General features: G+C 44.0%; 1 protein-coding gene across 1 annotated transcript in view; it reads left to right on the plus strand.

The window, feature by feature from the left end:
- Positions 1–13,218, plus strand: part of slc35f3b (solute carrier family 35 member F3b) — a 62,971-nt gene that overhangs the window by 28,063 nt on the left and 21,690 nt on the right. Inside the window, exon 5 of the mRNA XM_053436922.1 lies at positions 10,654–10,996. Within this exon, the coding sequence (XP_053292897.1) occupies positions 10,654–10,996 (343 nt within the window). The remainder of the gene's footprint in view (positions 1–10,653; positions 10,997–13,218) is intronic.

Below are 13,218 nucleotides of genomic sequence, written 5' to 3' on the forward strand. Positions count from 1 at the left end.
CTTTTAGAAAATCTCTCTGCGAGCGAACACACACGGGAGCCACACATGCGCGTAATAGCACAAAATCACGTTCCATTTTCCTGCGCAAAAATGCACCCGGGGTTAAATCGCTTTACCTGTTTGGCCCATTATTTTCTCCAATCATATGATTTCACTGAAATCCTCCAAATGGAGCTTAGACGTGTTGGCTGTCATTGTCCAAACCACTACGGATCATGCACTGACGCGTTTATTTATATAATTTGGGGATGAAGCACTTGTGCCACATCCACTGCTCCTCGGGGAGGGTCTGAAGTTGTTATTGCAGCAGGGATTCCCCCTCGCGCTCCTCCACCGCCACCCCTCCACTGCTAAAATTGCAGCGCATCACACCGAAAGCAGCTGCTATAGGACATGAACCCATGCAGCACTTGTGATAGTGGTCCCTGCGGGTGACAGCTCTCATCCTGAGGTCTGTCTTCTGTGGCTTCATTACGCAGGGGCACAGTTACGGAGACAACTCCTCTCTGACTCCTCATGTGTGCCCCGTGTGTGTGTGTGTGTGTGTGTGTGTGTGTGTGTGTGTGTGTGTGTGTGTGTGTGTGTGTGTGTGTGTGTGTGTGTGTGTGTTGCTGCATCATTCCTCAACACCTGTCCTGACATCTTCAACAAGTACCGTGCTCCTCCTGACTGTACAGTAAATCTGCTCTGATTGAGCCGATCTTGTTCTCCTGCAGCCCCATGCTTTTGCAAAGGAGCGCATTTATACAGCTTTTTTCCTTTTTTTTTGTATTTCCTCTCAGTGCAGAGAACTGATGAGCGTCTCGGGCATTTTGGCATAAGCACATCACGACACTGAATTGGCAGCTGATTTCAAAGCGCTCTTTAACAACATGGTGTCGGAGGCTCACGTCTGGAGTAATCCCTGACATCTGCATCTCTCCGGCAACCTAAAAATAAAAATAGGGGATTATGGATTGATACAGCATCTGTGTGTGTTCAACATTTATTTCTTAGCAATCACCTCTATAATTGGCATTGTTTTGTTTACTAGTTGCATGATCAAAATACATGTTCACGACACATGGCACATGCAAAACAATCCTGACGGTCTCGGATGACTCACTGGTACAATTGCTGTTTGATCAGATCGTTGATTGTGTGATTGTGTGAAGGTTGTTGGGAGCTGTACTTTGTGCAGTACAGTGAGGTCAGGCTCAAGTAAATGCTGACACAAGTTGGTCTGTCACCGTAGCCAGCTAATCTAATTTGCCAAAAATGCCAGTGTAGCCTCTAAAAAAGCAGTTTTTAAGTATATTCATTACAAATATTAATTTCCAATACAACAATATAAAAACTTGTAAAACTGTTAACTTCTTATCCTCTGTCAAATTAGTTTTTTTTCAAGCTGTTCAGAGCTTGCTGACTAAGAAAGTTTAACTCATGCACTCCAGATGTGTGTAGCCGTCTGGAGTATGATTGCGAAAGTAACGTAAATATTTCATTATTCATAATTTATGACCAGACCAGCTGCTGGAATATGCATGAGGCATTTTCATGCAGTTTTATATGGACGCTGCCGGAATCTGACAGATTGACTATATGGCAATGTGCTGTAGCTGTTTATTCTGTGTTGCCAGTCATTGTGAGATATAAACTCAGAATAGTTCCTGGATTACCCAAGATTTTAAGCTCATTAGCGTGAATGTCAGCTCGGAAATATTTTATTCTCAGAGTAGAGTTGCGATGGCGGGGCTGTTGTTTGACGATTGTCTATATTTAGAGGGAACAAAAGCTTCGCTGTGACACGAGGCCGTGGATAGAGAAAGGATTGTGAGTGTGCGAGAGTGTTTGTGTTGGAGGGGGTGACACAGTGTTGTGAGCCGTTGAAGGGAGTCAAAGCTGTATATTTGCGATTTTGAAACGTTTGGCTCCTCGTTCCAGCAGCTGCTTTGAAGGGGAAGGGAATCGTGGGGGGGCCACGGCGGATCAACGCACACAGCTTTTCACAGACTCTGCAGCTTATGTAACGCTAGCTCCAAAACCTCTGTTCCGCTCACTGACAACCTGCGCCCAACTGTCAAAGACTCCGTTTTTCACTTTTGGGATTGTTTTTTCTCCATTTTCGGGGTCCAGTGAATGTTCACAGGTCCACAGCGAGTACAGGCCCGAGCAGATGCAGCTTCTCACTGTCACTGGATCACCAACAAGTCAGATAGTTTTGTTTTGCTGGGAGTAAAAGGCTGGACCACGACCAATCAACGTCGACATCATACTTAGTGCATGGTACAACTGTTTCTTGGGGCTGGTAACACAATCATCTCTCATCCAATGGGTCTTCCTGTTCTTCTAATGTCCATATAAAAGTCCTGTCGTTAGTTTCTCCCTCTGTCTCCCACAGCCACCAGGTTGATTCACCGTCCTCCTCTGGAGCATCTTCTTCTAATTCCTCCTGTCACAAATCCCCCCACCTTGAAGCCCATGGATGATAATTATTGATTTCCTCTTTTAATGTGTTTCCAGTGATGGTGTGTCTTTGAGGAATAATTGCACTGTTCCTATGTTGTCAGAGGAAGGTTCATGATGTTTCACAAAAGACTCTTTAATCTCTGTAATGTCATCACACACACACACACATCCCAGGATGCTGGTCATATTTCACCGCCTGCTGCTGTTGGGGGCAGAGTCAAAGCTTCAGGTCACTCATTTAATATAGTATTGAGTTTTCCCATGAGGTGACATATCTTGTTTTTCAAATTAATCAGGTTTTAGGACTTTTCATGACTACAGGTAATTTTATCTGGTGATTAAAAGCCTGAAGCACCTAATAACGCTAAGTTATACAACTGGAGTTATTACCCTAACATCAACTGCTGGCCGCTAAGATCTACTGGTAGTGGGTAACTCATTTTGTACGGAATACCTATAGACATACAAGGGATATCCACCAACTTGTCCTATGTTCTGAACTATTCTGTCTGCAGGAAAGGAAAGTATTACACTAACTTTGTTGCTGTACAGCAGATTAATGTGGTTTCTCTGCCCTGCTACTTGTGCCCAGTGCATGAGTCTCATCATCCTCTTAACGAAGATTTGAATAGAGCAAAAGAACTGTGCATATACCACTGAGTGAGGAACCAAAGAGGAATGGCTTTAAAACGTAAAGGATTTTCTGAAATTGTGATTGATAAGGAAGTGGTACTGGTACAACCTCAATATGCAGTCGAGGCTACGTCTGCAACAACAAAGGTCAGAAATACAGCACATGTACGTTTATCATAACAGTAATAACCTTCAAAGTAAAAAAATGCTTTACCAGGATTGAAACATTGGAATATAATCACACAAGGAAAATAATACAAAAACATAACTGAATACAAAAACCGCCAACAAACCGAGGATGCGGGGCTGCTCCCTGGCACACATGAGGCCAGCAACTCGGCACTGGGCCTAAACCATTAAGTGCATTAAGAGTGATTAGCATAAGTTTAGAGAGGCTAAAACTGGGCTGATGAGGCTGTCATCTGTTGTGTCTGCTCAGCTGAAGTCGTCTCGGCTCAACCCTGAAAACAGCGAATACGGTTTAACCCACATTGTCAGTGCTGTTAATACTGAATCACTGACATTTTGAATCTTTGGTTCTTTAAGCACCACTCAAAGGTTACTTTCATCCTTGGAACGTGTTGGAGTTGACTTTCGTCAGAGGACAAAACACAGAGTGGCTCCTTCCTCTCCTTCTGTCTAAATTCATTTTAAAAGCCAGTGAAACAGACCTTTCTCTCTTTATGATGAAAACACAATGACGGGGCTTTCATGTTACCGAGAGTCTTTTTGCTCAGATTATGAGTGTTTGAGCAGAGAAAGTCATTGTAATGAATGAATGAGAATTCAGTGAATCAATGGATTGAAGTCAAATGCTAAATAGGTTCATTGTATAACAACCTGTTCAGGGTGTATCCTAATCCCTAATGGATGGGTAGATAATTTAATTTAAGGTTTCCCTTGCTGCAAATCTTATTTGCATTTCATATCTGGGGCGTAGCAACATTGTATACAAAGTAGGTAATTGCCAGCGACGACAATGTTTTGAAACCACCTTAAATTCCATATTTGAATATGTACAGGAGACTGCAATGACACCATGGTTGAAAACCCTCTAAAAAGGCTCTATGCCACTATAGCTATCAGCCATCAGTGTTATAGATTTAGAGGTTTGGTTGAAACTAACATTTCTAAACGTGTGTGTATGTATGTAACTGGGATGGTGGTGGGGGTCTGCACTTAAACGATACTGCACTTTTTGTGATAAGAGAATAACTGGAAGATTAGAAATGATGAGGTTTATTATCCCGAGTGTTTTCATGGAGGGCCCCTCTGATCCCCTTTTTCCCAGGCTCCCTAATGTCCCTTAAAATGTCCCTGTTGGATTTGGGAAATTACCTTCTGAAACAGAAGGTAATTCCCTTCTGAGTAAAAATTGTGTGTGTGTGTTTGATTTTACTCAAATTTCATCATTTGAGTAAAATCCCCAGAAAGAAAAACAAATGAGCTCTAATTCTAAATTGAGGGGACTGATCCAAAACTTCAGGCTTCAGTCGACCTATATCCTCTCCAAATGTCCAGTGGCCCCAGTGGACCGGCCGGTACAGTGGTGAGCCTGGCAGGCCGATTGATACAAAGCAGAAATAACTGAATATTTTCAGCCTGTCTGCAGCGGTGGTAGTAATTGTGACCAGCCTTGAAATAGAGCCAGCGAAAAAATTGTTTTTGCTGTGTGCTTTGTTGCATCCCATGCGTGAAAACGACTGAGCTGGCAGTTAAATCCATCAAATTCAGTTTTCTTCTTTTTGATATCATCACATTGTAGGGATTGCTTTACCGCTGTGAAGTAAGATTAATCTGGGAATAGCAGAGTCAATCGTCAGGTTTATGTGGGGACGATGAAGTCCCCCAGCCTTTGGGTGCAGGGAGGGAGAAAAAGCTTTGTTGACACCTGTGGTGTCTGCCTCTAAATCAACAGCCAATCTTTGAAATATTGATCTGTTGCAGAAAGAGCTGGGACACTTGGCATACCGTCAAACCGCAGGTCATCCATCATGTATTCACTGTTGCAAGAGAGAGTAATTTATGCTTTAGGACAGGGGACTGCAAAGTTTGACAGTTCGCCCAGTGCCAAGTATTAGTACATGCATCTGCTGTAGCACACTGTCCAGGTACTCATGTGATCACACTGCGCTTGCTTGCACGCTGTGTTTATGTCATGTCGCTAGCCGGAGAGACATCCTGGGGCTGCAGCACTGACCTGCATCATGAGCGTGTGTTGAACCAGCAGGGCAGGTCAGCGCCTCGACAGGTTTGTTGGCGAGAAAGTGGCTCCAGCGTCCTCTGAGCTCGAAGGAGAAACGAGTCAGGAATTAGGGAGAGCAGGATCGGTAACAGCCGTCCCGCCCTTGTCTGCCCTCCCGGGGCCCTCGTCCCCTCGGCCCATGCTGTCCCCCATATCAGCCGGGGTCGACGCAGCAGGGTGTGTTTTTTACCCGTCTCTCTGTTGTGTTATTGAGTGCGACAGGCTTGTCAGATGAGCCTGCTCTGGTGTGTTGAAAGTACCTTTGACTGACAGCTTCGCCGGACCACGCTGTCACAGGCGAGTATCAAAGACTCCCACTGTCTGTCAGACATGGAGATTACAAAGGCAGTGACTGCTGACTGTCTGTCTGCCACGCCGGAACTACAACTCCTCTGTAACGTGACACATGTAGCTGGAAGTTCATGACTTATTCCTAGAAGCGGCCGTGTGTTATGAAGACTCAACGCTTGACACAGTTTGTCTGTTATTTAGCAGGAATTCACCAAGACTACTGCACGGATTCCCACGGAACTTGCTTGAAGGATGAAGTATAGGTCAGGGAAGAACCCAGTACATTATAATTCATGTATCTTGATGAATAAATTCGGACGTGGTTAGGGGACTGCTAGTTATGAGTCCATGAAATTGTTGGCAATCTAAATGAAATGATCTAGTTTATCAAAAAGTGTTTTCATAAGAGGACTGTTTCAGGTATTGATTCAGTGAATGTGTGACAGGTGAAAACACGGTTTTGTATTGGTTTGCTTGTTATTCCTCCAGAATATTAAATCAAAAAGCTTTAAAATAAAGGGTCAGTTCACTCAAATTACAGGATCTCTGTATGCAGGCACAGGAAACTGAGGTTAATTTGGATAATCCACACAGCAGACAGTCGACTTTCTTTGCCAGAAAGTTATGCAAATGCAATCAAATCACATTAAGGCTAAATTACCCTTTAAGACATTGATTTAAATGTTTAATGTAAAACTGTGTGTGTGTGTGTGCGTGTGTGTGTGTGTGTGTGTGTGTGTGTGTGTGTGTGTGTGTGCCGCCAAACAAGGACACTGCAGCTCATGGATTTGTTATGGGTGTGTCAGAATAAGTAAGTTTGCACCAGTCAATTCATATTCATCACCGAGCAGAGGCTCAGCAGACAGTAAGACAAGGAGAAGACTTGTGAAGTGTGCTCCAGTGATTGATCTGTTTACCCTGTTGAATCACTGGGGCTGAGCGCTGCACTGCACTCTCTCTCCCACGGAGATCTCCACCAAACCGACAAACCTCTCTTACTTCAGTCTCCCCAACTTAGTTTAGGTCCCGTGTGAGTCGAGCTCCGACAGCCGACACAGGCCGCGATGCTGTACCGCCACTGTGAGGACCTCTGTACCTGCTCTGAGTGATGGAGAGAGAGAGAGAGAGGAGAGAGAGAGAGAGAGAGAGAGAGAGAGAGAGTGGTGAGTGGTGTGGGCAGTGGCACGCTCAGGGAGGTACAGAGGAACGTAGCAGGGGCTCTTTCTGTGGCGTGCCACGGGGCCAGGTTCTGTGAAGTGTGAGAGCAGGCAGGCAGCCAGGCAGCCAGGAAGGCAGGAAGGCGGGCCTCTGCTGGCACGTTTGGGATTTGCAGCTCTATCAGCAGGAGAGATCTGCAGTGCAGAGTCTGCAGGGGGAGGGAAGCTGGAACGAGGGGGAAGCAGGGAAGCGTGTGTTGTCGTGATGGAGGAAAAACTGGAAAACTGTCTCGGTAATGGCCGGATAAATCTCGACTCCAGTCAGGGCGCTCCAACCCTACTGGGAGAAGGACAGCGTATGGAAGCTGTACAGGCAAATGAACTCGTAAGATAAACATTGATTTTGTCTGTCGTTAGTTGTAAAGAACTTAAACTACAGGTCAAGTCCTACAGTGTGGATCCAAAGCTGATGCTACAAGGATCTACGATTCAGTGTACTGAGAATGTAGAGGCAGACAAATGACCGTATAATACAAACAATTGATTTACTGGCCCTTTAGAGACTTAGCTACAGAATTTTACACGGGAAGCGAGGAATCCCACCAAAACTAGAGTTTTTTTTTCTCATGCCCGAGTGGTAAAATAAATATATGATTATTATCGTAGCAGAATCTTTTCTCTGCATCCCCACCTGTGCATATTGAATCACACGGTGCCTTGATTCAGCAGAGTGGGTGGGGATGAGTACATTTGAGGCGGCAACAAAGAGGAGCCATGCATGGCTGTCAGAGCGGATCCAGAGTGATGCCAAGCACTCCTCCTGTCTCCAGTCATTTCACAGATGCCTGTTTGGTTCACTTAAGTATATTTGGACTCTGAATAGGATCAAATGCACGGAGATATTTCCATCTCGTGCTAAATTTACCATCGGTGCTTATACTGTTATCTGCAACTAAGCCTTAATATAAATCTGGTTCACTATGCAAAAGAATGAGATTAATTATCAGAAATATTTTAAGAAATTACACTAAATGAGACTAAAGCTTGCACTGCAGGATATTCACTGTGCTGCATCGTTTCGGTGTCACGGGGGGCCCCGACCTTGATGGTTGACATTAGATGAAAAGAACGATAAGGTTAAGCACTTTCAGTTAATCATTTAGCAGTTACAGGGGACAGACTCTCTCTGGGTCTTTCGGTCACGGTCATAATGCCTTCAAATGTCATCAGCGGACGATTCTTTCTCTCTCTCTCAGTCACTCTACTGACCCGGCTCTCTCACTGAGTTCAGCAGTGCTCCGCATTGCTTTCTGCTGACAGTGAAGGTTGATACAGTGTCATTAGTCACTGTCAAGACAAGTGTGAGAGTAGTTTGTTCTTTTTCAATCATTGGATCTGTGCCTCAGTAGGTAAATTAAATGAATTTATAGTTTCATTGATGAGTGCGGCCCGGGCTGTGTGACATTTATATCACCGATGTTGTTGTGACGCTTCACCGTGTCCATATGGAAATGCTTTGCCCGCACCCACTGCCTCGCTGGGGGCTGATTGGCTTGGCCCATCACTGCATTTGGAAGATTAAACCGTGCTGCAGGATGGAGCAGGCGGCCAGGGCCACGGGATGTGGGACGGCGGCCCAGGGAGGACAAAAGCTTGGGCGGCGTAAACAAGGGGTGACCTTCAGGGAGGAACAAAGAGGCTCGCGGCTCAGAATAGAGAAACTTAATTCTCACCCTTGTGCGCGCAAAGACTTTGACGGACGTCCAACGTGTGTTTGTCTCTGTTTTCGGTCTTCGCTGGCTCATCATTTCAATGCGATAAGAGACAATGATCTTGAATCATCTTTCATCGTGTCCAAGTCTGCCTCCGGGCTGTCGGGTGCCGCTGCAGCAGCAGGGAGCATTGTTAAGAAACAAGTACAGTATGTGTTGTGTTTTACCTCCATCACATTCTAAGTGTTAGTGCGGGAGCAAAACAGAATAAGAATGTGTTGTGTATTCAGGAAGTAGCCTGGGGAAGCCGGGGCATTAGCATTAGAGGCGATAGTTATCAGGGATGTTAATCTGGGATATGATGAGACCACCTGGCAAGGTCAAAAGCAGCTTTACCAGGAAGAATGAAGCGCCTCATCGGGCGTGATGGATGCTCTCTCATACAACTCTAATGTAAAATATGCAGCACGCCACTTAAATTAGACAATAGGTGTCCTTTGTATTACACGGAACATTAACATAACGACTGTCAGTGTTGTCTTGGCTGTTTTGCAAATAACTGACACAGGACAGAGCTCAGTGTCCTGTTGTTGCAGCACAATAATAATTTTCACTGTGAAACTCCAGCCTAAATAAGAGTTATTCTTATCTCCTGTTTGAAGTGCGTTCTGTATTCCAGTCCTGCAGCGTACAGTGCAGATGAATCGGGGAAGGCTCCCTGCGGCAAAAACATTACCTCTGGAAACACCATTAGGGAGATCCCTCATTTTCAACATGTTGGAAGATGTATGGTGCATATTATACAGCTGTTATGAAACAGAGCTGCTGTGGGGTTATTGTTTTCTCCACTCGTTTCTTAGATTGTAAACTTACGAGTGTAATCTGATTTAAACGGGTCGAACTGGTGATGTTAAACCAAGATATGCTAATGTTACGTGAAAGGAAGCCAGACAACCTGTCTCAGTGAATATCTGCTTTGTTACTAATGCGACTGTTTTTTATTGGCAAAATAAAGTCCCTCAAAGATCATGTGTTGAGTTTATTAACTTGTATACTTTCACACACATTTACAAAGCCATGATTGGAGTTTACATCGGCAAGTTCGATGACTCGAGGGAACAAAATGACCTTGGTAACTTTTAACGCACAGCGTGGGCGTGAGTGGGACAGAAAACAGCTCCACATCACTTGGCTTCTGTCGGCATATTATTGGAGGAAGAGATGAGGCTGTCAGGTTCTGACATGAGCAATAGCAAGCAGAGAGTTTTTATATGTGTCTTTGTGCGCTTGGGCAAACACCCACACGGTCATGGCATTGCAACTCATGGGGTTGAGAAGAGGTGTTGGATTGGATATCAGATCCGTCCTCTTTTGTCCTCTGTTTGGCTGCTGCCTGTCTCACTCGATCAACATATTTTTAACTCAGATGTCTGATTGATTACCTTCAAGTTCAATTAAACTGCGAAAGCGGCTATTTTTAACTGGAAAAAGACGACAGGACACGTCTGACCTGAAGTCACTTGCACAGATGAGAGTGTACAAGCCTTTAGTCAAGATTTACCACACAGGATATTCAAATATAAGTCCACACATAAAAAGCTCATCTGTATTTTATAAACAGCATCAGAACTTACAGAAATACAATAAGTACAAATATAAAAAAAGCAGGTTGGGCAGGTTTGCCCTGGATCAATCAATCAAATTTTATTTGCATAGCCCATATACACAAATCACAATTTCTCTCATAGGGCTTTAAAAAGGTGTGACATCCTCTCCCCGTAACACCTCAACAAGAGTAAAGAAAAACTAAAAAAAATAGAATTCCAATCCTTTCGGAAGGATCGGACATGAGCCAATAAAGACTCCATTAAATGTTGGCAGTGATTCAGAAAAGGGGCAGATAGAGGAGATTTTCTCTTTTCTATAAAATTGCAAGGTTTCAAAAATTTTCGAAGATTTACCAGGGAGCAATACATGGACATATTGAGTGAACAAATTTCAATGAGTATTTGAAATTTGATGCAGCCTGAATTTAGGGGAACTGCTGGTGGTTGCATGCGTTAAAGTTCCCTTACCTACTATCTAACAAAATACATTTCTGATCATAAAACGAGTATCAGAGTGTTTTTATTATCAGTCTGATATTAACGCACGTGTTCTTCTATAGGAGAAGAACGCATCAGGGAGAATGTGGTGGGCACCACGGACGCACAGACGACCGGCGGCGCGGCAGGAGCAGAGTCCGACTCCAAGAAGCGGAGGCTCCACTGCTGCATCAGGGTCACGACGGTGCAGGTGCGGAAGGCCCTGTGGGGAGTCGCCATGGTGATTTGCGTGTGCTCATCCTGGGCAGGCTCCACCCAGCTGGCCAAGCTGACCTTTAAGCAGTTTGATGCCCCCTTCACCATCACCTGGTTCGCCACCACCTGGAACTGCCTCTTCTTCCCCCTCTACTACATCGGCCACCTGTGCAAGAGTCCAGAGAGGCAGACGCCCAGACAGAGATTCAGGTGAGGAGACTGTCACTGCATCAGCACAGGGAAACAAGCAACTTATATATATATATTTATAAAGCAGCCAGCTGGAGTTAAGATATACAAGGTGAAGGTGTTGTAGTAGCGTGGGTGACTTTTCCAAATCTGCAAGATTGGTTTCCACAATTTTTTCTTTCATACACAGCTCAGAATTTTAGTTTTGATCAAATATATTGGCGCAACCCAAGATGATGCCCTGAGCAACGTTATGTTATATTCATTTACCATTTCATCTTTTGGCTTTTTTAATTGGTAAATGTGTTGTTATGCTTTCTTCTCGCTGTTATGACTAATCAGCCGAACACAGGATAAGAGAAGAATAACTTCAGTGAACGTCAGCTCTGCTACAGTCAAAGGTCGTTGAGTTCTTACACTCAGATGTGATGCACAGACTTCAGCTGTCGTTCAGCTTCACATCACAGAAGAGAAAACGCTGTCAGTATAGACCAGAGGGAAATGTCATCGTTAGAACTCAGCTCACAACATACACTTTCTCTTCTCTACTTCATACCAACGACAGCTGAAATACTTTACTAATAATAATTCCTATTATTGTCAGTTATTAAGACAAGGGCTTCCTGTAATCCTATCGGAAAAAAATACAATACAATAAAAAGAAAGACGGTCTTTGTTTGATCTGATGCGATGCAGTCAACATGCAACTGCAATCAAATAGATGAGTTTGGTAAAGCAAAAACAGCCGAGAGGTTAAACCCATTTATGTCATGTTCAATAAAGTGGGTCTAAACATTGAACAGCAAAGATATGAATCAGTGTACCCATGGGAGTATGTTTCCTTTAAAGTCACTTCACTAGCAACGACCACGACACATCATTAAGTAATTTAAAGGTTTAAATGGATATTGATATATTGAACGTTGAGGCAAGGGGCTGCGGTTTTGCCCCCTCAGCCCAGAATGAGACATGCTAAGAGGTTTGCACCAAACTGAATAGGAAAGGGATGAGAGAGGGAGGGAAAGGAGGATGGCGGTTAGTAGATAGGGATGAGCGGAAGAGTGGGGGATGAGGTGGAGGGGTGAAGGGATAGAGGAAAAGGGGGCATGGTTCAAGGAATCAGCTTAACAGAACCTCAGTGACTTATTTTATAAACACATTAAAAAAAAATGGTGAAATTAGATGAAACACACGTCCCATTTTTGATTGGTTTTGCCAAGACCAGCTGCATTCTGATGATTGAGTCTTGCTGATAATCCTACTTGAGTCACTTGCTTTGCCTTCGAGAATAAGTCTCCACTTATTTAATTTGGAGTATCAGGTTCCCATGCCATCCTCAGTTCTGCTGCTGCAGCTAACAGAAAAGACCGGCTCCCCCCCAACCGAGTATGTTCGAGGTGATTTCACAGTTGAAACAGTCCATTAATCCCGTACTTTAGACAAACGTCTTATCTCTGCTACCTGCTATAGGCAACTTCAGTACTTCAGATGATAAGAGGGCGGTGGGGCGATGGCTGGGTGAAGCCGGAGTGATCGCCTCTACATTTCCGATGCACCTCTGTGATGTCATGCTTCCTCTCTTTGAGGGCTTACACAAGGATCTGGGGCTCCTGCTGCTCCGACGTACTCCGGATATCAAACACTTTTGTTTCCTTTGAGATTATTCAAATTGCACCTGCTGGTGAATCTCAAACAATACAAAAGAACTCGAGAGTTGACATCTGTAATAGCTGTCCTGTCTCTTTAAATAAACCAGGGGCCACAGTGGAGGAGAAGATCTGATGCTGTAATAGCTGGTTTCTCTCATCACAAATGTGAGTGGGGAGGATTTTAACTGCGAGAGGCAGATGCGGTTCTTTTCATTACATCTACTCCTCATCTTTATTTCTGTGCTGAGTCGAGATTTACCGGACAGATTGAAGATGGAGGAAACAGAAAAATAATCATAAAATCAGACCTGCGCGTTCTGCATGTTGATGTTTTCACTTCACTCAGAAGTCCATTAAACTCTTTACTGGGAGGATGTAACTGGTTATGGGTTATTATGAAATATAACATGAATTTGAATATTAAAATGGCAATTTGAGGGTGAAAGTAATGATGATTTGTCTCATTGGTAAAATACTTGCATTGGTTGAGCTGTAAATGTCATTCTTGACCATAGAAACAGCAGTTTGTCATCCTAATAATAATGATTATTGCTATAACTAGCTTTTTTCCTTAGCTTTTAATTAAAACTTTTT

Source organism: Pleuronectes platessa, chromosome 12 (genome assembly GCF_947347685.1).
Source record: "Pleuronectes platessa chromosome 12, fPlePla1.1, whole genome shotgun sequence".
Taxonomy (NCBI): domain Eukaryota; kingdom Metazoa; phylum Chordata; class Actinopteri; order Pleuronectiformes; family Pleuronectidae; genus Pleuronectes; species Pleuronectes platessa.